The following is a 25925-nucleotide window of genomic DNA, read 5'->3' as shown; positions in this document are numbered from 1 at the left end:
TCTGAATAATTCTTACTTTTCTTTATAATGCCCTAGCATTGTAGCACAGCTAAATCAAGACTAACTTAAATAAAACACTAATTCAAGTTCTCCAGAATAAAAAGAAATTGAGTAATTGACTTAATGGAAGCCTCAGTAAAAACAAACCAAACAAAACCAAAATCCCAGTCACTCATACATTGATAAAAATAAAAATTGATTACTCGCATTAAAATCATTACAGAAAAAAAAATCACTGCAACAAATTAGCCTCATACAAATATGCATTTTATTTACAATTTTCCAAATTCTCAATCAAAGCCAACTTCTCAGTTAAATGTGTAGCATTTCTCCTTTAAAACAAATTAAACATTGTGTTCTTTTTACGTCTGCAATATGGAGTCCATAGGTACACGCTATTTGGGGCATCTAATGGAACAAATTTAGATCACTGTGTGTGTGTTTAACACCCAAGTTATTCTGTGAAGATTCTTTCTTCAAAATATACTTGCCTTGGGGACAAACATTTCCATAACCACTTTCTAAGGACAGTTAGGAAGGTTTAAAAACCCAGTATTTTATACCAGGACATACTGTTCACATATATTGCAGGATGTGTTACCATGTTCATATTGCAAAGGTGCCTGCTCAATAAGCAACGCCACTGAAATCAGACTAAAGATTACCCAACAGATTTAGATATTATTCAATGTGAATAAAAATGGCCATTGATAACTTTTACTCAGGTATGTGTAATTATGGGCCAGTCTGTACCTGATCTGGTACCAGTGTGATGGGATCTGTTCTGAACCTCGAAACCGCATGGGTCATTGTAATAAAATCTTTCACAACCGTATTGCACATAAGGTTCCTCAAAAGCACAAATCTACATAATCGTGTCCTGAACTCAGAATTTACCTGCTAACTCTCATTAATAAAGTCAACCAGATGGTAAAATTGTTTATTTTTTCTCATCCCAGTGCCTGTGAAGGATGAGAAGAAGAAGAAGATATATACACTTTGGAATCAATTCGATTATTTGTTTCTTCTGCATATGATTTGTACTTCAGAGATGAGGATTTAAAAAAAGTAATAAAAAGCCAGACAAACCTTGGATTTATCTTTAAAAGTACCTCAAAAACATAACAAAAATTCAATTTAATTTTGATACATATTAAAACATTTTAGTCAGTTCTGCCCGACAGCATAACACGACAGAAATGCACAAGACTTTAAACATGCTTTAAAATGACATTCAACAAAGTATTTAAAATTTAATAAATAGCATACAATCACACACAAATACATTTCATACTGGATCTTTAAGCCTACTAAAAACAGACTGGCAAAGAATAAATAAAACAGTAGTTGACATTTTTGTTTTTAAAACGTGTAGATTCTCGTTGTCACACTAGTAGCCACATATTAACTTGGTTATCACAAAATTGGAAGTTATGAGCTTTTTTCCCACTGATCTGTTTTGCTCCAACATGGAATATCATAAAAAAATACACTAAAAGGGATCTCTTTTTTTTTTTTTTTAAACAACCAGTCTGTAACCAAGTAAACCAGTTTTTAAATACAACGAATAAATAGGGAATTAGTAAAGCAAATTCAATTGCAACAAAAATGCAACACCCCAAGAAAAGAGCCATGGAAATATATAGCCATTGCAATATTAGACAATAATAGTACTTAAAGTGATAGTGCTTGTGCACTAAGCTCATTAGAGACCTTAATATGATTTTAGTGCAAATCCCTTGAGTCCAAACAAGCTTTATACCCTCCAGTATTTTTTTTCTACTACCAGTTGGAACTTATTCTGTAGTGTATTTGTACATATCAGATATTTAAAGAACTAACACATATTGTAGTATCTTCGGCCCTTTTTTACCTCAAGTTGAAAAGTCGAATGACTGGGGATTTTATATACTATTTGGCTGTACCATATTAGACTGCAGTTTAGGAAAGTCAGTGCTATAAAAGCTTTTGCCATCAGTTTATCTGCTGTATCTGAATTTCACAAATCATTGCATTTTGTACTTCTGAAAGAAAATGAATGCTCCTGGAGAAAGTTTCTCCTCCCTTTAAGTTCACATTATGATGAAATTCCAGAATATTTAGACAAAGTGTTGTATAAACTCAAAGAAAAGTACATATCATATTTTACATTAACAATTCTTATCAGTATTTAGTATATTAAGTTACAAGTATGTTGGCAATAATACAACAGAGTCAATTCCTAAAGGAAAATAATTCTGTACAAATTCACCTGTTAATATGGGGTATAAACAGGCAGCCAGATAAGTCTTGAGCAGCCATGTTTCTGGTTTGAACTACAGTACCAGGATAAACTAAATTTGAAACTACCTGGGATAGCTTCCATTTAAAGAGTAATCAGATTATACTGGATACACACATTGTGTCCTCAGAGCCATTAAAATGTTCACTCTACCAGTCCCATGACACCATCCAGTATAAGAAATGTTTAAATCAACCACACAGGCTAAAAGAGTTTTAACATAAAGTCGCCCTGGATTTTTTTAAAACTAAAAACTAGTTTTAACTGTGAAGTACAAAACAATGACAGATATTGCTCCAACTTGTACACAATCTTTCCTAAACAACCCGTACCTAGCAGAGTAATAATGCCTCATCGTCACTAGTTTCATTTTTCACTGTTGCTTCTAAGCAAGTGTCGGGTATCTGGGCAGTGTGTACGATGCCACAGCTCTCACAGGGGCCATCTCGACTGCATGACCTCACACCGTGATGTGTTGCACTGTAAGGCTGTCTAAGCCCTGGTCCTTGATCTGAGCTGAGATCAAGTAGAGGTCTTGAACAGTCATTCATGTCAAAGTCTGATGCTACATCAGAGACTGGAATTAACATTTCAACATCATCATCCTCTTCTCTTCCACTTACCCCATTATCGAGCTGTCTCAAAGGACTTTGGTTCTGATTCACTGAGCTTGATCTCCCTAAAGTAAAGCGTACCCAGCGTAAGCCTTGAGTCATACGACTTAGCGCGCTAGAGAGCTGGTGACGTGCGGGACTTGTGCTTGGGGGCTCTACACTTGTCACTTCTCTTCCGCTATCCGTGTTACCATTACTGCCGCTCTGAGCAGAGGAACTCCCACACGCTCCAACTGTTGCTTCTATTGCTGTTGCAGGTGGGACTTTCTGAGGCAAGGTGGCAGCAACACCACCAACGGCTCCTGCTGTGTCTCTTCTTTCATTTTCTGTGTCTGTATCATCAGATTCAACTGAAAACAGACTTCTGTGAGTATTATTTCTTTCAGCTTCTCTACTAGTACTTTGGCTGGCAACATCATCTCCATCCGCTGAGACCAAAGCCAATGATCCAGAATGACGTGACCTTGCAAAATTAAAAATTCTATTCCAAATGTTGCTTGATCTGCCAGCAATAGGAAGTCTGATTGAGGTAAATCCAAGCTGAGATCGCACTGCCAGTCTCAGGTTTTCCAGAACCGAAGCCTAAATAAGAACACAAGGAACAATCAAGTGTTGACACGACGTTGGCACCGTTCTAACAAAAAAAGTATGGCAGGCATATAAACACAAAGTTAAATGTAGAGTCTTAAATGTAAAAATAAAATCTTGCACCTTTAATATTAAGGATCTGGTGTATGTAGCAAGATGTTGTTTTAAAAACAAAGTAGGAGTGAAAAAAGTCTAGATTCTCTTCAGGAAAAAAACCTTGTAACAGGGAAATTAAGCAAGAATACGTATGGAAGTAAAAGGGAAGTAAAAATGGAAGTAAAAGACCAATGAAGTATATAAGGTACATTTCTGCACAAATCAAGCACCTCTCAACAAAGGCAAAGCAAAAAGCAAGGCACTATAATGGGGCTTTGGAACACTCATTTCAGAGAAGAACATCCACAGGCCCAGTGCAGCAAGTATGCAAGATCTGTTACAGTTTTGATCTGCTACACTTTTGCTATGAAGATAAAGTAGTTACTTTAGTAGTTATTTTAGAGTACATTACATAGAACCATGCCTTAAGAAGTTTAGGTTTTACAGACAAAATCTTCCAGAAAGATTTCACAGAGGTGACCTTTCCTTTTCCACTACTATGGGGTTGCCTAGAATAGAGACTAAATTAAACATCCTCTCTAGCAGAGGCTTGTAGTTTGATTTTTTTTCCCCCCCATTCTGGCAAAAATCAGTTAATTTTAGTTTCAAAATGCTTTAATGTTTCTGTTTAACTAAAATTATCTTGTGTGTTCTAAATTACACATTTCCCAAATTCAGTATACATTTCCTATTCATTCTGCTACAGAGCAATGCGTGCCTGAATATTTCTCCTTAAAACTTGTACAGCTTTTAACCTATAAGGTAACACAGACATATTAACACCTTTGATGTGGGGTCCCTTACTCTAACTTACAGAAAACGATGCCTCAGTTAAGTAGCTCAATTCTCAAATACTAAGGTAGCAGATCTGCCAGATGTCCACAATACTGAAAATAGCCACTGATCTATTTAATTACAGGATAGAGTCCATATGTGCATCTTTTAAGATCATGGCAAAAATATGGAATATTCTTTGGATGAGCTGTTTTTCATCCCAATTAAACACTTAACATATACGCATTTATTTCACTTGGTTTACAAATGCTGAACTTCAGTGATCTCATGTTGTCAACTTCAGCTCCCTTCCATAATCATTCAGACGCCACAGGGCATACACAGCACAGCACCCAAACGACCTACCTCTTCCCTTCCAATAGTTCACAGAATATTTGAATTCAAGCATATAAATACATATATTCAGTGGCCTTGCTTTCAAAAGCTACTGGAGAGACTGCTACCCCAGTGAAAATCCAGCTCTGAAGGCATGTCCCAGTTTTAGGCAGAAAGCATTACATGCAAACCAGAACGACCAAGATTCCTCTAGCCTGTGACTACTTCTAGGAAATCTTGACTAGGGGTCCTACACAGATTTGCAATCTTAAAATGTATATATTGACCAAAACAAAGCAAGCTGAACGCATCCCAAACTTAATACTGAAACCTTCCTTCCAACACTTAACTATATTAAAAAAATTGAGTGTTATAATTTACAGAATACAATTTATTACTTTGCCTCTTAAACTTTTACTGTTATAGATGTTCCCTCCTCTGAAAAATAACTTGCTTTAAACAATGAAACTTCACTGATTATAAAAGAGTAAAAAAAAAAAAAAATTATCAAGGAAGCATCAGTGCTCTAGAATGACTTTTCCATTATTTTTGAAGGTGATGGCCTGCTCTTTATTATTCCTTATTTTTATGCTAGTTAGCTTCCCAGTATAGCTACTTAAGTTTTCAAGGCCACAAGTCAAAGCAGAAATACCGGTCTTAGTAAATTCCCATTATGAACATTCTCACATCATTCAAAACTATTGTAAATGGATCAGTATTTTTATAGAGTGTTAAATCATGGTTACATAGAAAGACTCTGAAGGAACAACATTTTGCCACGTATGATTATGCAAGATAGTGAATTTTGAAAAACTGACAATCTTTTAGTTCTGAAAAGTAAATTAAATTATATCCAAAGCAAAAATAGTTAATGCAAATTAAGTCAAACTGAAGATAATACAAAACTTTAGTAATTGCACAGCTTTTTTAAAAGCTCTGGTACCAATCTGAGTGCAGTCACTACATGTCTGGGTTTTCCAGAACTGTCCTCTCTTTCAGAAGATTTCATTTTAGTAAAAACCAAGATCATTAAGCCACCTTCTTAGGGTGGCATGATGAAAAACTGGCCCAAGCTAGCTCAGTTTTGCCTGAAAACTGTAATGGTTCTTAAATATGTCCATATGTACCAAACTCAACGTGTCCTATACAGAATAGGGACATGCAGGAAACATTGGTTTGTTCCAAGTTACCTTTTACCAGAGGACTTACACATCTGGACACGACAAGTGCACTGTACTACAGGCTCTCCTGAGCTAAGCCTACCTCAGCAGGCTTGTGAGCATAGCTACATCACAAACTGGTGAAGCTTACTTTTGCAAAAGAGGACAGGCAACCCAAACTTGTAAAAGTACAGAACTGGTTTTGAACAGAAACACACTGTTCTTTATTATAATCACAATAACCTGTCCAATTAGAATGAAGGATTCTACAGTGGTCATTACAGACATTCATTAATAAGCTCATTAATAAGTTTTAGTGCTAATTTAGCTACTGAAAAATCTTCACAATGTCTTCTCTGTGTTTTCAAAGTCTCATGCAAATTGCAACTTCTTTTCCTATGCAAAATCCTTTGTGACAGATCACAGCTGCTGCTTGTGAACATGTATGCATGAAAGAATAAGTGAAATCTATGGCAGAGTAAGTGTAATGAAGTCAGTTCTGTTCAAAATAAACAAAAACAAACCGCTCTTCTAATGGTCTTGTAACGAATTTTCTTACATACTTAGCAATATTAGATAACAGCTAATATTAACTGTATTAAACATAACACTTAACACAAGATACTGCCAACTCTAATACAACACCACAGCAGGATTCCTTGACTGAGACAACTCTTCTGTTTCACAAAAGAGCATTACAACTGAAAGCAAATTTTTTTAAAACGTAAAAGTGGTTTTGATAGAAATTCAATTGTCAAACAAATAAGAATTATGCTAATGATTCATCACCAAGATGGCCAGTCACTAATATCTCCCATCTCTTTGTTACTCATGTTAATTTTCTATGATATTATTACAGCCTTACCTTTGCCATCATCTTTTCTGTGCATAGTGGGTGTGACTGTATCTAAGCACATATGTGCAGTGGATGAGCTACCATTTTTCATTAGAAGTCTCAATTCTTCTTTCCTAAAGTTCTCAGTGCTAGTTTGCAATCTAACTTACAAAACAACATAACACAGAACCCAAAACTAGATCTACTGATCTATTTCTTTTCATGCAAGTGGGATTCTATAGTATGCATAGGTGGCATTCACTAACAAGAAAAAAAAAGCTGCAAGAAAAACAGTGCTACTTTATCATGATTTTGTCCCGTGGCTAACCCTTAGTATAACAGTACTCTCCTGAAAGGAAGAAAAGGAAAGGCTACAGAACAAGAAAAAGCAAATGAAATTCAAAATATCTTTATTTCAGTCTCCTTAAAATTTAAGTGCCTGCTGGTTTGGAATCTTACCTGATTTGGTGAGCAAACAGGAAAATCTTCAACTGGTGGAATTAAACCCTGGGCAATTAACTGTCCATAGGATGGAGGAGCTTCCCTTCTTAACAATTCAGCCTCAACCCTTGACAAATGAGTTTCAAATGATCTTTCAAAGAGAAAAGAAATTTCATAAGACTATAATGTATATATATTTAAAACAACATCAGGCTATTATAATCTGAAATTATATATTTCAGCACATGAAGTTTTGTTAATTGAAAAAAGTATACAATAAGTCCTTGTAGTCATTCCTATAGAACTGTCTAGCTGAGACAAGAACAACAAAATCAACCCAAAAATCAATTCCTAAAAAAAACCCCACACCCAAACATAGGTTATATGTAAAAGGCACCATAAGAGATGCTTATTTTCTAAAATTTGAAGAATGTGTAAACCTGGTATGAAATAGTCTACTACAGAATAAACATGATGTTACATACAGAATTGAGATACATAATTACAGAAAGGCAGCTTTTTCACACTTCCTTTCTCGTAACAGCACGAAAAGCTTAACTCTCAATAGTTAAGTGATCAGAGTACTTCTATTCCCGTTTAGCTAACGTTTTATTGTGGAAGAAGGAGCAACGTCTTTAGAAATTACATGCAACAACAATCATCTATCAATAAAAGTGTTTCAAGTATAACAATAAAATATACAAAAATACTTTAAAAAAATTTAATCATCTAAGTTCTCAAGGCCGTCTGTCTACTTACCTTCGCTCAAACATCCTGAGTGAGTACAATTTACAAGTACATCCCAGGGCAATGACAAGCAGCAATCCGCAAATCAGACTCCCGATGACAGCTGCAGTTATTACTCTAGTGGGCACAATGACTGGGCAATTCTCTTCATCACTGCCATCGCCACAGTCATCTTGAGAATCGCAAACCCAGCTCTCAAACACGCAGCGGTTATTTTTACAGTGGAAATTTCCTGGCTGACAGAAGAAACAATTTTTTTCATCTGAACCATTAGGGCAATGATTCTGGTAGTTGCAGCGATCTGAACGAGGATAGCAAACACCATTTCGAGAGCAGGGAAACTCATCTCTTTGGCACATGGTGCAGTTGGTTTCATCCCTTCCATTTGGACAGTGCCAGTAGCCATCGCAGCGCTGCTGCTCTGTGTAGCAACCCCAATTTCCGCCACATGGGATTTCCCAGGGCAAACAGAAGCCATCTACTTGATACGTGGCATTGAATCCTCTTGCAGCATTCACTTTGTCAGCACAAAAATGCACTCTTATCTGTCCTGAGGACGAAACAACTGTGAGGGGAGCATGAGAATCAAATGCTGTCAGCACACGCAACAGCCTCCGCGGATTCTCCTCTAACCCATCATATATTTTAACATAGTCTCCGTAACCTGTACCATCAAGTTTAAAATCAGTGAAGCGCAAAATTACTTTGCGATGGTCACCGGTGTCTATCAGCCAGGTGCAGTTGCTTCCAGGTGGATAGAAGTCAGGATAGTTGGGAGAACTGAAAGTACCATAAAAGTATTTTAACCACTGCCCACATGTTGGCACATTACAGTCTATTTCATCTACTAGGTCAAGACAATCAATGTTGCCATCACATTTTAAAGATTCTGGAAGGCAAGTGTAAAGCTTGGTGAAGCGAGAAAGACACCGGAACTGATTGTCAGCACAAAGTTTAAAGGAAGCAGCTGTCGGAGGATTAGCTTTGGCACAGATTTCTTCATCTGAGTTGTCTCCACATTCATTCATGTTATTACACTTCCAACTTTCTGGAATGCACTTCCCATTAGCGCAGTGAAACTGGTCACAATCACAATTTGGTTCATCAGATTTCCCTGAAAGAAAAAAAATAAGAAAATGTTCTCTTTTTGGCACTTTATAGTTTGTGTCACATTTATTTGCTGCACCAGGCAGTTCAGAATTGCAAAACTGCTTAACGTCTCTGCAAATCATCACAACTTTCAGTAAATTTTAAGATAAAATAGTTTTTTCAAGTCAAAATTCTGTCAGCACATCAGCATGAGCCTCAACCTTAGGTGCTTTCAGTCAGGTAACTTCAGCAAGCAAGAAAATAATGCTCACTGATAGTGATTGAAAAATCTGGCTTCTAAGTGCCAGAGTAAGTCAGAAAAACAGTTTCTCTCCTTTATCACTTGAAATACAAAAACAGCTGTCCTGCAGTACTGATCACCTCCTCAAACTCTTTCAGGTAAACGCAGTCAGACCTCTCCCCTGTTTTTGTAGGTTCCTATTTTGTATCAAAGATGAATGGCAAGAGAGAAGCTAACAGCTGAAGAATACCTACTACCACTGCTCCTGCCTCTCCTCTAGCAAGTAATAGTGCAGCAAATGCAGAAACACATTCTTGCCTGAACACAAAGTATAGAGATCCAGGAAGTGGTCCAGAAAATACAGAAGTGTAGGGTGGTTTGTCTTTTGGTTTTAGATTATTTTTGGTGTTTTATTTGTTTGCTTTTCTTAATTCTGGAAAAAATAAAGTCACGTGACATCTTTATTTAAGAAAGTGTTGTCTACTAGCTACTACCATGCTTGTAACACCAAGAAAATTCTTTTCAGGACTTCATTTAGTAAAGTTCCAACCATGTTAAACACAGAAGCATAGCTGGGAAGCAAGCTATTTCAGCTCTGCAACAACTTAGCTAAGTCAAATATTGCTGTATCATTTAAAATCACTGCAATTTCTAAAATCCACAGCGCACACTGTAAAACTGGCTATAAAAAAACTGCTGTGGTCAACTCTCCAAAAACATTTAAAAAATCTGCAATGCAGATAGTCCTACACAACAGTAACTCAGGAAATAAATTAGACAAACACATACTAAATACATGCTAAATCTAAATAACACTACACTTAAGGTTTAAAAAAACCCTGAAACAGTAAAGACAGCTTGATGAACTTACTGAAATACAGACTTTTCCAGGAGATGCAGGTTCTATATTGCTTTACAACAGAATAATTCAGATTGCAAGGGATCTCTGGGGGTTACCTAATCTGCTCAAAGCAAGAGTAACTAAAGTTTGATTGGGTTGTCCAGGACCTTGTCCAATCAAATATTTTCAAAGTTTCAGTGCTTAACCATAAAGTGATAAAAGTCCTCCTATCCAGTCTGAATTTTCCTTGCTACAACTGACCTGCTGTGATAGGTCAAGTCATACCACACCCTTGTTCTCCTTTTTGCTATCTTAGTATCTCAGAAAGCATTCAAGTAAAATACTCTATCTTGAAATAATTACTTTTTTAAAAAACAAAATGCAAAAATATCAGCATTTGAAACATTTCACGAGTACTAAGGCATTTTAAAAAATTAATGCAGGAAAAACATGAAAGCAACAAGAATGATAAATATTTTAAGTACTGCTTAGGAGTGCTTAAGTCAACAAATTCACTGTGATTTAGAAAATGTTTACTTCATTAAAAAACCACCAAGAACAAATCTAGTATAAATGATAAGATCTTGTTTTGTTACATATATACGTATGTATTTTTGTATGTACACATTCACAGACATCGTTTGTAATACTGGCATGGCAAATAGTATAGATTTTGGCCTTGCATTTGAAATCAGGGAAGTCTACAAATGAATAATAAATTGCGGTGGTAAAATAATAAGAGATGTATAAAATAAGACTGTCATTTGAATCTCTACTCCAAAGGACTTCAGGATAGTACGAGATAATTAGCAGAACTTGTGCAGTTCTAGTCAAAGGACTAACACAATCCTTCCCTGGATTTACAATAAATGTAAACCTCTGTATGTTTATTAACTCTGTTTTCCACGCCACATCACTATTACTCAACTCTGACCTGTTTTGATACCCATAATTAAAGAGGCTGAGAAATTAAAGGGGGTGGGAGGAAGACATAGGGAAGACAGACAAGTAAAGTGACATTACATTTACTTAATAGTCAAGTATTGTTCCTAACTGGAATGCTTTTTTTGTTGTTTTGTTTGTTTAAAATGAAATATGAGTATTTATCTGGAAGATATTATTTACTTTGAACAAGAACTAATTAAAACAATTCACATGGCCTATCTTCCACATCAGACTTTAAACACAGGGCTTCTTAATGGTCTCTTTTAGACCTGAAATCTATTACTTCTTCCATCACTCCGGCACAAGCAGGTCTAACTTGCATCTATGTAAATCAAGTATTACTATTTTTTCACCTTTTTCTACAATCACATGCCATCTTTAAGAGCAGCCTTAATAATACTGGATTACATAGTTTAATGAGGTGTTAAACTGAGCACTACTGCATGATGCTAATAAGAAGAAAACACACAACAGCACAGTTGGATGTAGAGCAGAAGTATTGTTAGTACTTCAGGAGTCTCCTCTTCCCATTGGAAAGCAGAACTGATCAGATGGTTATTAAAGCAGATTTGTCAACTCTTCTCTTATACCCAGGTCAGTTCACAACATGAGAAGACTAGTCTGATCACTGAAACACTACACTATCACAACAATCATTAAATAATTCCCAAGTACCATATCAAGCATAGAGACTAAGCTCAAACCAAAGTTTCAGCAAGATTCATGAAAAGAAAATCAAACCAAAACAGAAAAACCCCACCCAAATCCAACTTGAAAACATCAAAACACAAAAAACTCAAAACAAATCAAAAAGCTTTTTTGAAAGGGGATTTAAATGCATTGGATTATAGTCTTAAATACTCTAAATCACATACTACTGCATGATGCCAGAAGAAATCACGTAATAGAAAAAATTGCTTTTTGTTGAAAATGCTACAGCTTCTTCCAGAAGGGGTTACATACTGAAATTGTTTCAAGATCAGATGGAAAGAGAGGAAAAGATTTTCAGGAATGCTCTACTGAGTCTCTGGCTTGTCTCCTCTACCCATTTCACAGCCTTGTTCAAATGTCCGTCCTCCTCAAAGCCCCTCAGGCAGGAACGCTGCCTTCCCTCTGCGCCCACACCGAGGGGAGATACACAGGGCAGAAGCTGAAGCCTCACACAGGGCAACAGCTGTGTGTGGGGAGGTCACTCAGCAGAAACATATGTAGAGGGACAGTGGCTTTTTTTTCCTCCCTCCACTATCTTTTTTGGTGAGACAGCAATAAGGAAAACCAAGGCAGAAAACTGTCCTAAAAGCTGAGTCAGCATCAAACGCAAGGCTGCGTTACTTCTGCCAAGGCTTGCCAAGTTGCAAAGAGCTGAAACGCAGAGGGAACTTTTTTGTAGGCTTGAGAACAAGCAATAAATGCATAAACCCTCCTGGAAATGTCAGGTTTGTGAAGGAGCTCTGACAAGGTGGAGGAAGACATTAGATAGAAAAAGTACAGGACACAAAACAGGGGCAAACATGGCTTATGATAGAAGAGATCAGGGCTCCTTTTACTGAATCATGGTGGAATAGTTTTGAAGATGGGTGGCAGTGGATAGGCCTAATAGAGTCTGAATTGTTTCATGAAGAGTCAAAAGTTAGTGCACAGAGATTTGGAGCAGGCCAGAGAGTGAAGTATAGGCATACACCGAGGAAACAAGAAAACACGAAACCATTATGAAAACGAAGAGGAATCTAATTAAGTATTTTTGATGATCAGGACACAGAAAACCGTGATCATGCTATTACATAAAATACTAATACCACTTAAGGCCAGAAAATAGTTTGGAGCTAGTCTTTATACACGACCATCCTCCTCCTCTCTCTTGGCAACAGCTACTAGAGCAAGAATTGCCTACAAAATAGTGTCAAACTATTGCTACTGGTAACTAGGTTATATTACATACTTGAATTATTCAAGAATAGTTTCGCACCTACAAAACCATATCTATACTTGGCTAGAGTAATTTATCATGTTAGTAGGTTTTTAAATTGTGGGTGGTTTTTTTAAAAAAAGAGAGTATACCTTCTCTTTTTTTATACGAAATAATGATGCAAATATAAAAACAATCCCACTGTTTCTTCCTTCTCCTGCCCTACTTATGCAACTCAGAAGTCTCCCAACTATTTTAACAACTATTCTGATAAAAAAAGTCTTAAGCTATGTCAATAAAAACTCCCAAATTGCCTAGTAGTAATATTGAACTTCCTCCCTGACCCTGCACCCTGAATAATTCAAACTGCTTACCACTGTGAACGCTGATTCCTGCTCTGAATAGTCAAGTTGTGTATAAGGCAGTTGTGTATGAGATTAAAATAACCTACACAATGTATACTTTCAATAAGCCTTGAATTGACTACAGGTAATAAATATATACTCTATCCTACAGCGAAGTATTTCCAGAAACAGAAAAAAACCCCAAAACATAAATGAGGTATCATTTGAAATATACCAGCAAAGTAGGCTAATCTGAAGCCTTTTCTGGAGATGCTATCATCTGAATGAAATTTGATCCAAACGTGATCCTGTGTAGAGATGTACGGTGAAGGAATGGAGGAGCCACATGCTCTGTAGCCTTCAATATTCTTGTAGCTTCCAATTGTTAACCAATCTGAGCTGCATCGTCGGGATCCCTCAACATCAAAATCTTGAAAGCTGAGGAAAAAGAAAGGGAGACAAAAAAAAGTCAAAATTGCTACTGAACTGGATATTACACAACCAAGCAGATGAATTGCTACACACAAAAATGGAAAGTAGCTGTAAGCTTTTTTCGGGTTTGAAATAAAAAGGGCGCCTTCTCTACCCACATAACAATAGGATTTAATCTTGTGATGATGATATCTGTATATTATGAGGACAAAAAGAATCCATTCCGTTAACTAAACATTGCATCTGACACTTAAAAGAAGCTCAGGTTTGCTATAAAAACACATTAAGCCTAAAATATATAAACTCCAAAACAACTCTGTTTAAATGAGATTCAAAGACAATTGGATAATGACATTCACATACTATTAAGTAGTTTTATTTAATCCAATCATCATCTGAAATTCAGCTAATGCTACACTTACAATGTCAGGTCATATCATTGCCTAAGTGCAGCTAAATTGTTCAAAACTATGATTTCAGATATGATTTGCTCTCAGTTGCACTACTTGGCTACCCAACGATTAAGTCACGGTATAGCCACAGCTGTGTCACGACATGCTGTCATGGTAACGAAGTGTGAAGAGGAGGCAGTCTGGGCAAAATGGGTCAGTACAGACAACACAGCAGTAATCCAGAAATGAAGTGTGAAACACACACTAAGTAGATGAGTGGAAGAACACAATGCGAGAGGAAAAAAAAACACACTAGTTTTATAAAAATGTATGAAGAAGTTTAGAAAGCATTCTAACAGATGAACAGCTCTATCTACTTTATATTACATTTATGCCAGTTTAATATTTAGTACAAAGACTGTTAAAATTAAAAACCAGTACTTTAAAAGAGTAACTGATGTCAAAGCAAATACTTCATAATGACGAGCTGCTTCAAAGGTCAGCAGGTCTGTACCAGACACTGAAGTCAATCTGCATTTATTGGACTTTCAAGATCAGCTTGTGAAGCAGCAGTTATTTGTATCTTGATGCTAAAATAAGCCTATATTTTTCTTATGGCAGTAACGGAGCATGAACTGATGCGAACTTGAACCTACAACATAACTTTTTTATATTACTTCTTTAGAAAAGTTAAAAGGTATATGAAACTGTGAGGAGCTCCCTACACCAAAAGCCAGCATTTCCAAAACTGCAACCGTATCTATTGATTTATTATTTACACCCTGTCACTTTTAAGCACACCAGGAGACTTCATAGCAATGAGGCATTATGGAATTTCCCTTACATATCTTTTCCTAATGCAAAATTCTTGTATTTCAGAGACATTAAAAAGAAATAAATGAGCACACACAACTTTTTGTAGTCACCAACTCTTTGGTTTAAATCAAATGCTTCATGGCTGTGTAAGAGCAATGAAGATAAAAGCAAGGGCAGAAAACAGACAAAATAAATACTATTCACAGAAAAGAGAAAATTGGTACATCCACAACTGGTGGTTAAAAATATCTAGTCAGTTTTTCTTTAATCCGTGTGGTTAATACAGGAGCACTGTTACCTTATAGTAATGATCTCCCCTGGCTTTGCATGGATGTACCAGCTACAGTTGATCCGTGCAGGATACTCAGAGGGCCACCCTGGACTTGTGATTGTCCCGCTTGGTGATCGAATTTGTTCTGGAATATCTCCACAAGCTAAAAAATACATATACATTGAAAGTAACTTGAATAATGCCATTTTTTTAAAAAAGCCAGTATGACCAAAAATAATAATAATTAAAAAAAAATAAAATCATTCAACATTTACCAGGGAAAGCATCACGCTGAGTTAGATGAGGTAGCAATAAAGACAATGTCTACAGGAATTCATAGAACAGTTTGGGTTGGAAGGGACCTTAAAGATCATCTAGTTCCAACCCCCCTGCCATGGGCAGGGACATCTCCCACTACACTAGGTTGCTCAAAGCCCCTTCCAACCTGGCCTTGAACACTCCCAGGGATGAGGCATCCACAGCTTGTCTGAACAACCTGTTCCAGTGTCCCACCACCCTCATAGTAAACAATTTCTTCCTAATGTCTAATCTAAACCTGCCCTCCTTTTGTTTGAAACCATTAGCCCTTGTCCTGTCATTACATTCCCTGACACAGGTATACATATCAGCTGCCAGTCCAGAGGTACTAATGCCAATTACTACTACAGATCAAGAAAAATAAAATAAAAATCACTCTATACAGACTTTTGCAACATTATTAAAAATGTAAAAATTTTTGTTATGGCCTCATTTTATTTTTAGCTTTCAAAAAGACTCAGTTCAATTTAACTAGGCATTTACACCTTACATGGACAAATGCGTTAGAAGATGAAAAACAGATCAAAGTAAAATAATAAGGTAGTTGAAATTTCCTGTCTTAAAAAGACCCAGTGCCTGGCCATCATTTAAGTATCCCCTTCCAGCCCCTGACATGGAAACAGTCTGCATACAGCGATTCCAGTGCTTGGAAGGCAAGGAGCACTTGGTGCAGCACACATCATTTATAGATATTAAAAGTTAGGTTTATACGACATTATTCTTGAGAGACTTGTGTAACTACATTTCTGATAGTGGACTAGAAAGCTTGTACTTATAGGACTAATTTTATGCAACTGAAGTAACCAAGCGATTTGTTTCCTTACTTTATTACAGATGTAGCTTTCTGTATTGACCTTAACTCAATTGCTTGTTCCTTCCACTGAAGTGTTCTCAGCTCTGCTGATTTTATTTCAAGTAATACACTTATTGGTTTTGTGGTTTTGTTTCTTCCCCTTGGCAGCCTTATATCCAACAGCTGACATACAGCATATTCACAACCTTCACACAAATAAGAAGGCCAGAACACTCTCACTGCAGAGCCCAAAACTATGAGGGAGTTTTATAGGTCAGAAAATCCATTAAAAATAACTGCGCTCTGTGCTTGTATTTTACGATTTCCTCACTACTAGTCCAAAACTTGCGGGCTCTCAAAGTTTACAAGTAGCACAATCAGTTACACACAGTAGTTTAATCACGAGACTATTAGAAATGAGGAGGCATTTTCATTATTTGATGCCTGATAATAAAAAAGCTTTTAGAATTTTTAGATTTTGAATATTTCATTATAATAACAAATCAGAATTGATGCAGTAAGCAAACATGAAGAATGAACTGCATTTGTAACAGTGCAAAAGTTGTTAATACTGTAATTTCTAAACCGATTATTACTTTTTCTATTTTTATCCACAATCAAACATTTAAGATCATTTTTCAAGACAACCAGGACCTGAAATTGATGAATACAGTAAAAAGTAAAAAGCTACAGTCTTAGATTATTAGCATTAAAAATATTTCTATATAGCATAATACATTTCTAAAAATAGGTTTAAAAGGATTAAAATCCACAAATGCTGGCAGACGCCTGCATCTTCTGTAATATTTTAAATACAGAAACGTAGAAACAAAAATAAAACTCAGTAAATTTACTGTTTCACATACAGCTGTAAGAAAACATAGCTTTAAATATTTTTTCATATTTCTTATTAGAGCTTTATTCATGCTCCACAGTTCAGTATTGATGTATTTGGTTATGAAATCGAGAAAAATATTATTTTATTTGAATATTCAATTAACTATTCCCTGGAAACTTTCTTAATTTAATCTTGAGCAAACCCTATAGGTGGTGCTCTAACACCATGATATTTTGGAACACTACTGTGTGAACAATCTGGATAAACTTTACATCTGTTCAGACAAGAAATAGAAGGACTAGAAAGAAAAATTGGTTACGTGCAAATAAACATTGAAATAAAATAGCATCTTTAGTAAGTATTAAATAAAAGCACATGCAAAAAAGTAGAAGTATATGTAAAACACATGCACCAAGCTTGCAGATGTTGGCAACAATTCCACACACTATTTGGTTCCTGGTGAAATAGCAGTCAGCTTAAATTAAGTTGCCTTCAGGTGAAATTTATACTATTATAACCGTCATCTGTTTTTTGATATTTACAAACTGATATACGAGGTTTTGTCACCGAGAACTTGTGAGGAAGCTTTTAAATTTGGCTGACAAAGAAAAACCTTAAATAGAAGATAAAAATAATCCATTCACTGTATGTTTGTTCACCTCCAAAAACTTAAGCATGCTATAAATATATATACAGCATATATCTGTTAAATAGGAACCTCCAAACACTGCTAGCAGCTGTAAATTACTGTGCAATTAGCTTTGCAACTTCCTGTACTGGCACAGCACACCCTGACAACTATAATTTCTCAATCCCTGCAGTAGTACAAGCATTGACGTTGACTTGTTACACAAATATGAATAGATGAAAATCCACAGCGAAAGCCAGTATAACCAAGGCAGTATTTTCAGAGCACCCTTGAAACTTAGTGTTTCCTCAAATTCAGATTTCTTCAACCTTTGTTTGCAATACCAGTCATAACTCTGTATTTTTTATATCCTTTAACTTAAGATGGCTGTTTCCACTAAAGCTGGCACTGAAGAGCTGAGGGCAAAATATGTCCATATCCAGCACCATCCAATATGGGATAAGGAGGGCATGAGGAAGCAAGAATAATCACAGGGACTACAATACAGGGAACAGGATTGTACTTCTGCTGCAGAAGGGAGAAAAAAAAAAATCAAACTGAATAAAGTGTGCGTATGACAACGTGATGGTTCAAAAAGTAAAAGGGAATGGACTTGAAAAGGGAATTATAGAATCCTTAACTCCAAGTTCACTAGATAAGCTAGATGTATTTGCATACCTAGTACACATTCATGCACTGAATTCTCTTATAACTCAGGAGACAAAAGAAATCTCCCATTTGCTTCAGAAGTGTCTAAAGGTCAAGATCAACTGTGTTGAAGCTACACTTCAGGAAATGCTGTCATTTTCAGAGAGAATAACTTTATTTTAAAAATCTTTTTGATAAGTTAAAGGATAACCTTTTGAAAGAGAACAGTTTTAAAGAGAATTACTTTATAAAGATAATAACAAGCCTTTCAAAATCAATTCATGACACCCTGCCTAACTGAGATGTTTCTTCTAAAGCTTCTGAGAATATAAAGTAATACACATTTTATTCATGTGTTTGTAAACACGAAGAATATGATCAACATCAAGAAGGGTGTGGCAATCAAAAAAAAAAACAACTGACAGCATAAAACGAATCTATCAAGAGAGGCAAACGTCTTTATACTAAGTTGTGGAGAATTTTCACTTTAATTTCAATTGCTAGTGTGTGCTATATCTACAAGAACTTCAAAATACAGGAAAAGTGACTGGGTTTGGAATAATTTATTTTAAAATTTAATATAAAAACACGTAAGAAAACAGCAGAACAAAAACTGGAGGAGTCAGAAAAAAGGAGACGAGTTTGCACCTGGGTCAGAAGCACAGAACAAACTGAGAAGATTGCACTGTAGAGAAGCAAAGACACACAGTAACGCATGCCCAAGATGTTTTCAAAACTCATGCTGGTGGCTGTAAGATTTTTGGTTGCTAACAAATCCCTCCAATGCAACCATTTCTACACCAGTGTTGTCTCTGCCTACACTCCTCTCAATTGCCCTATATTCTTTTTATCTTTGCTCATCCATCTCCTACTTGTTTTAAACTCTTTCCTTTGTTAGCCTTTATTAGCAATCTATCTGCAATTCTGTTTGTTACTTTGCTTTAACTCTGTTCAGCAGATGCAATACTGTAATTAGGACTGCAAATGTTTCACAGACTAGAGCACAAAATAATAGTAAAAAAAACTGCTCAGAGGATAAGCTGTGCACATGGTATTCTGACATATATGCATTTTCTTGCAGACTTTTTAAAAACACATAAATCAGTTTTCCTTATTGCTTATTCTTCCTGAAATTTGTTCACTGCCCCACATTACAGAACATGACTGTGCACGACCTGTAGGATGTTGACTGGCACACAGAAGAGAGACGATGAAAACTTTACAGTACCAAATTCAATTTGCAAGTTACAATAAGAAAATAATTAAGGAACCTATGCAAAAATTCTGTAGCAAGATCTAGAAAGTACCTGTAGTAACAGTGAACAACACGTCAAGGAAAAAAGTCACTTCAGAAAAGCAGGGAGAGGGAGATTAGGGATTTATCTTCACAGTAATGCCAGGAGATTAGTTGAAAAGATAAAAGAATTAGCTTTCAATGTGAACCACAAGATGATAAGGTATGCATTATATTGGACATGGTAAGGACATGAATGCAGCTGGATAAATGATCTGAAGGTGTTTAAAACAGCTTAGAGTAAAAAGAGAATAATGTTGTGATAAAGTCTAAACCATGAATAGGGAGGATAATTATTGCATTTGTAACTCTCAGGAGTCGCTGAAAGTCTTATACAGAGAACTACAGGGAAAGGAAGGCACAGGAATCTTTGCCGCTAGGTCAGGCTGTAAAGCTTTAATTTAAAATGCCCTTTGCTTTGCAATACAGAGACACTCAGTAAAAAAGAGTCATTATCATTTACTTTTTTTTTTTCTTAAATGGTTGCGAATAAGTATTTTCACCAGTGCAGAAACTCTTTTAAACTGGAGGAGTGGGGAGGGACTGATTTTGCAGTTGTGACAATTACAGTACAACATACCCCAAAGACAGATCTGAAAATATTTCTCAATTTTTCAGATTTTAAAGGCATAAACACTTGTTCTCTAGTCATAGCTTATACACAGGAGACAACATTCCATTACTACTGTTGGTAGAAAAAACATGCTCATATATTAGAGGCGTACCTGTAACTTGGCAGATGTAATATACAGCAGAAGCATAAATACCAGAGACCACAGAGGTCTGTGCTATTAAAACATAATTTAGTAAGGTAGGTCATGTAGCCTTACAGCAGCAGCATGACAGGAAATCTACCACCAAGACAATCATTTCATTTTAAATCCCTTCTCAGTAGCAAATATCCAAGAAAACTGCTTGCTTGGTTTCAAGACCAAGTTACAGTTCGATTAAGCAAGATTAAAGGCCAGATGTCTTGGGCTCTATTTTACAGAAATTCTGCTTAAAATTGTTCTAATAAAGTTGTCCAAGTATGCTTGATGAAATATATAATCTGCAAATTCAAAAACATGTTTGGGAGACTCATATTGTTTCAAAGGAATTAAAAAATTCATATAAATCCATCTCCATCTTTTATACTTGGGCCATATACCAAAACTTTAAGATGTACATACAAAGAACTGTAAGGGAAATGCAGGTGAATCTGTTTGCATGCTTTCTTTAGGTTTTCACTAACAGACCACCCCCATTCCCATTACCTCGAAATTCTCCAGTGAAAAAATTTCACTTTATATGAAGATAGAAATCTTAAGAGTATGACATTTATTCTTTCCCAGCTAGAAAACTATTTTAGAACACAAGATCATCAGAACTACTTTTATATATATATATTTATTAATTTATTTTAAAATGGAAGCCCTCAATGGATCTTTCTTTTCAGTAGTTACAAGTCTGTCTACCAGCTGCTATCTTGCAGAGAAAGTACATTGTGTTCTCTTCTTGGCACTGCCTGTTCAAGCATGCTGGCCAAAGCTCTGAAAGCAGAGTCAAAAATTCCATTCACCTCTTGCCCAGCAGATGCTTTTCTGCCTGTATTGTGACCTGTGACATTGACTGCTGCAGTAAACAAAGAGGTGAAGGATTGTTAAAACATATCCTGAAAGCTGCATAGCTAGATTTATCTCATAGAATCCAATTCCAGCAACAATGTTCCAACAGTGGCAAGTACCTGTGCTCTTATTTATTATTTACAGTATGCCATGAAAGTACTAAATATGTGTACAGGATAGTGTGTGGCCTGAGTATGATATAAAAGGTATGGAATAAGGGCTGGAGAATGTGCCAATTTTGGATGGGAAATAGTTTGTTAATTTTCCCACAGTAACTACTATGAGTCTGCTTTACATTTGTGCTGAAACCAGCATTGGTAACTTAGGAACGTTTCAGCTACTGCTGAGCAGAGCTTACACCAAATTAAGGCTCTTTCTGTTTCTCTTCCCACCCCACCAGCAAGCAGGCTGGGGGTGCACAAGAAGCTGAGAGGAGACACAGCCGGGTCAGCAAACCCCAACTGACTAAAAGGATATCCCATACCATATCATGTCATGCTCAGCATATAAAGCTCGGGGAAGAACAAGGAAGAGGGGAATGTTCAGAGTGATGGCGTTTGTCTTCCCAAACAGCTGATATGTGTGTCGGAGCCCTGCTCTCCTGGACGTGGCTGAACACCTACCTGCGGATGGGAAGTGGTGTACAAATTGCTTGCTTTACTCCTGCTTTTCCTGTTTGCGCATGCAGTTTTTGCTTTACCTGTTAAGCCATCTTTATCTCAACCCATGAGTTTTCTCACTTTACTCTTCTGATTCTCTCCTCACCCCACCGGGGGAAGTAAGCAAGTATGTGTGGTGCTTCGTCACCAGCTGCTGTTAAACCATGACACTATGATACTTGGTGTGTTACTACTGTTTAAATGCAACCAAATTCTTCATGATGCAACAGAAGAATGGACAGCAAAGATCTATAATTAGACTTCTGACATAGTCTTCTGAATGGCAAAGAATGAAATGGAAAAAGAAGGTTAATATGGTGTAACAGAGGCCATCCACTAACTGTACATTTATTTACTTAACCATGCGCACAAGTAGCAATGCAGTGTTTGAAGTGATACCACAACTGTAACTACAGCGAGGTGTTGAAGCTGTTGTCAGAAAGGACGAGTTTGCATTTTGACTCTTATTTTAGGAAAAGGGTGTGAAAATCAGTTTGATTCCCAGGGATTAGTGGCAGCTTCCATACTGAAAGAATCAGGCTTATGTTCTTCTACTGTGCCAGGTTTACGTGGTGGAGTTTTGGTAGCAGAGGAGGGACTACAGGGTGGCTTCCATGAGAAGCTGCTAGAACCTTCCCCAGCTCCAAGACAGACCTACCACTGGCCAAGGCTGAGCCCATCAGCAACAGTGGTAGAGTCTCTGTGATAACATATTTAAGAAGGGGGAAAAAAAATAAACTTCTGTGAACCTGCAGCAGAGGGAGGAGTGGGATGTGACAAACAGCTCTGCAGACACCAAGGTCAGCAAAGAAGTAGGGGGAGGAGATGCTCGAGGCACCAGAACAGAGATTCCACTGCAGCCCATGATGAAGACTACGGTGAGGCAGGCTATCCCCCTGCAGCCCACAGAGGTTAACAGTGGAGCAGATGTACACCTGCAGCCCATGGAGAACCCCAAGACAGAACAGGTGGCTGTCCAAAAGAATACTGTGACTCTTGAGGGCAACCTCCACTAAAGCAGTCTGTTTCCGAAGGGCTGCACCCCACAGAAGGGATCCACGCTGCAGCAGTTCACGTGAAGGACCTCTGCCGGAGAAGTTTGAGGAGAACTGTCTCCCATGGGAGGGACCCCACACTGGAGCAGAGAAAGAGCGTGAGGAGTCCTTCCCCTGAGGAGGAAGAAACAGCAGAGACAATGCATGATGAACTGACCACAACTCCCTCTCCTTATCCTCCTGCACTGCCAGCAGGGAAAAGTTAAGAGAATCTGGGAGTCAAGTCAAGCCCGGGAAGAAGAGAGGAGTAAGGGGAAGGTGGTTTTTTTAAGATTTGGTTTTATTTTTCATTCTCCTACTCTGATCTGATTGGTAACAGATTATATAGATTTTTTTTCTTCTAAATCAAGTCTGGTTTGCCCATGACCATAATTGGTGAGTGATCTCTCCCTGTCCTTGTCTTGACCCACAAGCCTATTTTCTCATCCCCATCTCACTGGGGCGAATTAGCGAGTGACTGGCTGCATGGTGTTTAGTTACCAGTTGGGCCTAAACGATGACATGTACCCACTGAAGAAGAGTGTTCACCTCCCCATTTGCACATATTCTGAATATCTGTATCATGAAACATGACCAGCAGCTTAGCTGACACAGTTTAGCATCTGAAGAACAAGGACTATACACTGGTATCATGTAATGCCTTAACAGACACAGAGACACATCACCAACACAGAACAGTCCCCACCAGGGCTGCTGGCCAGAAGAGGCCCAAGACCAACTTACTGGAACAGAAGGGATCAACATTTGAGCAACGTGTGCTGCTTTTATAACGCGTATTCTCCCAGCATTTCATCAGTTTCTCAGTTTCACGGGGTCTAAAATTCTTTTTTCTTGTATTAAGGAAACTGTGCAGTCAAGTGTACAGTAGTTTCAGTTACTGCTTCAATCTAATCAGGTGAAATGCATAACTCCTGGATTTATATTATTTGATAGTAGCAGTGTCCAAAATTACATTTCAATAAATTTCATTTCACAAAAACTTTACTGTGGAGAGAAAATATCAATTCAACTTAAATCAACTTTTCTCTTAGTTCAATGTTTGTATGGAAAAATAATTAAGCAGTCCACTTAGAAAGGCATAATCTGTTCATGAGCATGCAGGTATCAATTTTATCTTATGAGAATTTTTCCATGTTCCAGTTGCTTCATTCCTTATTACATGCTGCAAAAGGCAGTAATAATTTTTATAGCCAAATATCTCTTCATAAGATACCAGGTGGCTTTCAATATTTACTATTTAAGTCATGCATGAAATTTAAACATTACAAAAAATGACTTACCCGTTGACACTCCTGAAATATGCACATTTTCAGAACGTTCTGCAAGAGCACCATTTCCTAAAATTAAACATAATGAATAAGCTAATTTCCAAGATAAAAATTTGTAAAAATTCTTCAGATATCCTTTTACAGAAAGAACAAAACTCAAGTTATTTTAATTAATATTAAACATTAAAAGTCCTACGTTCATTTTACGATAAAACTTAGAGAAAAAAACTACAGAGAAAGTTAATATACAATGAAAATAAAAATCAAGTATCATTTGGATGCTTGGAACAATTAAGTATACTGGAAAGTTAAGAAATGAGAGGCTGACAGTAGCAAAAACTTGTGAGAAACTTCAGGCATTTTAGATGGTCGACATTGCATGTTTTTGCATCAAAGGCTATTTTACATTCAAGAAAGGTCGATTTCGCTTCATCTTCCCCATCTCCTCCTGGATTAAGATTTCTAAGTGCTATGCAAATCAGGACATCCAGCAGAAGATATCCATCTGTTTTATAATGAACTGCAGCCAGTTATACCCTTTATCCAGGAAGATATTTCAGATATAGCCAGGAACTAGCTACCTTCAAGAGCAACTCCTCATGGATGTTCATGAAAACTAAGCATACTTGCAAAAGTGAGTGAGACCCATGTGGTCATCAAGAGTTAGAGACAAACAAGCTATTCTTCCAAATCTCATACCCAAATGAAAGAAGTCGGCTAAAACAAATACGTTTGCTGACAGGTGGTAGCTCTGTTACATGATGTGACAGATCAAGCTGTATTTGAGTATATTTTTCCCACTGAACAGCTCTCGTTCACCTCTCCTTTATTCAACATTTCCTTTACAACAGATTTTTAATAAAAGAGAGAGTTACTTTCACGAACAAACTCCTTTGAGCATAGGCAGTGATTCTAAAATGCAAAATACATTACTAATACTGTTCTACCAGCACTGCAATATGAGCGTAGTATGTTTGGGCAATAAGAACTCTTAAGGATGAAGAAAACTCCCTTTTACACCAAGCTTAAAGACTGTTTAACCTAGCACACATACATCTAAGAAAGCATCTCAGTGCTCCTCCATTGGGGTGGTTACAAAAAAAGTTTCAGAAATTGCTCCCAGGGTTGACAGCAAATGCACAAAGACATAATTTTTTACTTCCTGAAGACAGAATACAATTAGAAGCCTGATGATCAGAATTTGCAGAAAAATAGCAAGTCTAATTTTTCTTTAAAAAAACAATAGCCACGTACTAAATTCTTGGGCTCTTAGAAGTGATTCCTCCCCAACACACACACTTTTACTGTACTAATTGTGCTGCACATACTTACACACTAAGTTGCTTTATCTCAATTTAAAAAAAAACAATAAAAATCCACATAGTGACAATTCCCCTCAATGTTCAAAAGACAAAAACTATTTTGAATACTGTATTAGCGAGTAACTATTTTCTAATTAAACTATTTTAAAAAGTAGAGTATACTCCTAAATTTTCAAAAGGTATTTTTCTCCATTTTGCCTCTAAACTAACATGCTAACAGACGTTTGCTGCTCAGATTTCACGTCTTCAGTAACTCTTAGCTCAAAATTTACAAAGTAAGCACCGTCTTTGCTGTAAAGTGGTTTCACTTGTAACTGATTCCACAGAAGCACATTTGTGACTGGTT

The 25925-nt window shown here is 36.8% G+C and overlaps 1 protein-coding gene across 1 annotated transcript; it reads right to left on the bottom strand.

The window, feature by feature from the left end:
- Positions 1–1648: 1648 nt before the first annotated feature.
- LRP12 (low density lipoprotein receptor-related protein 12) lies at positions 1649–24326 on the bottom strand (the record flags this gene model as incomplete). Its single annotated transcript, XM_009870760.1, has 6 exons — positions 1649–3477; positions 7144–7276; positions 7885–8986; positions 13474–13676; positions 15177–15312; positions 24270–24326. Coding segments are annotated over 6 exons (2495 nt in total), but the record flags the coding sequence as incomplete, so codon positions are not given.
- Between the last annotated feature and the right edge of the window lie 1599 nt (positions 24327–25925).

The sequence above is a fragment of the Apaloderma vittatum genome, unplaced genomic scaffold (assembly GCF_000703405.1).
Source record: "Apaloderma vittatum isolate BGI_N311 unplaced genomic scaffold, ASM70340v1 scaffold3066, whole genome shotgun sequence".
In the NCBI taxonomy this organism is placed as follows: Eukaryota; Metazoa; Chordata; class Aves; order Trogoniformes; family Trogonidae; genus Apaloderma; species Apaloderma vittatum.
Note: the sequence above shows the minus strand (reverse complement) of the source record. Positions and strands in the feature narration are given on the sequence as shown.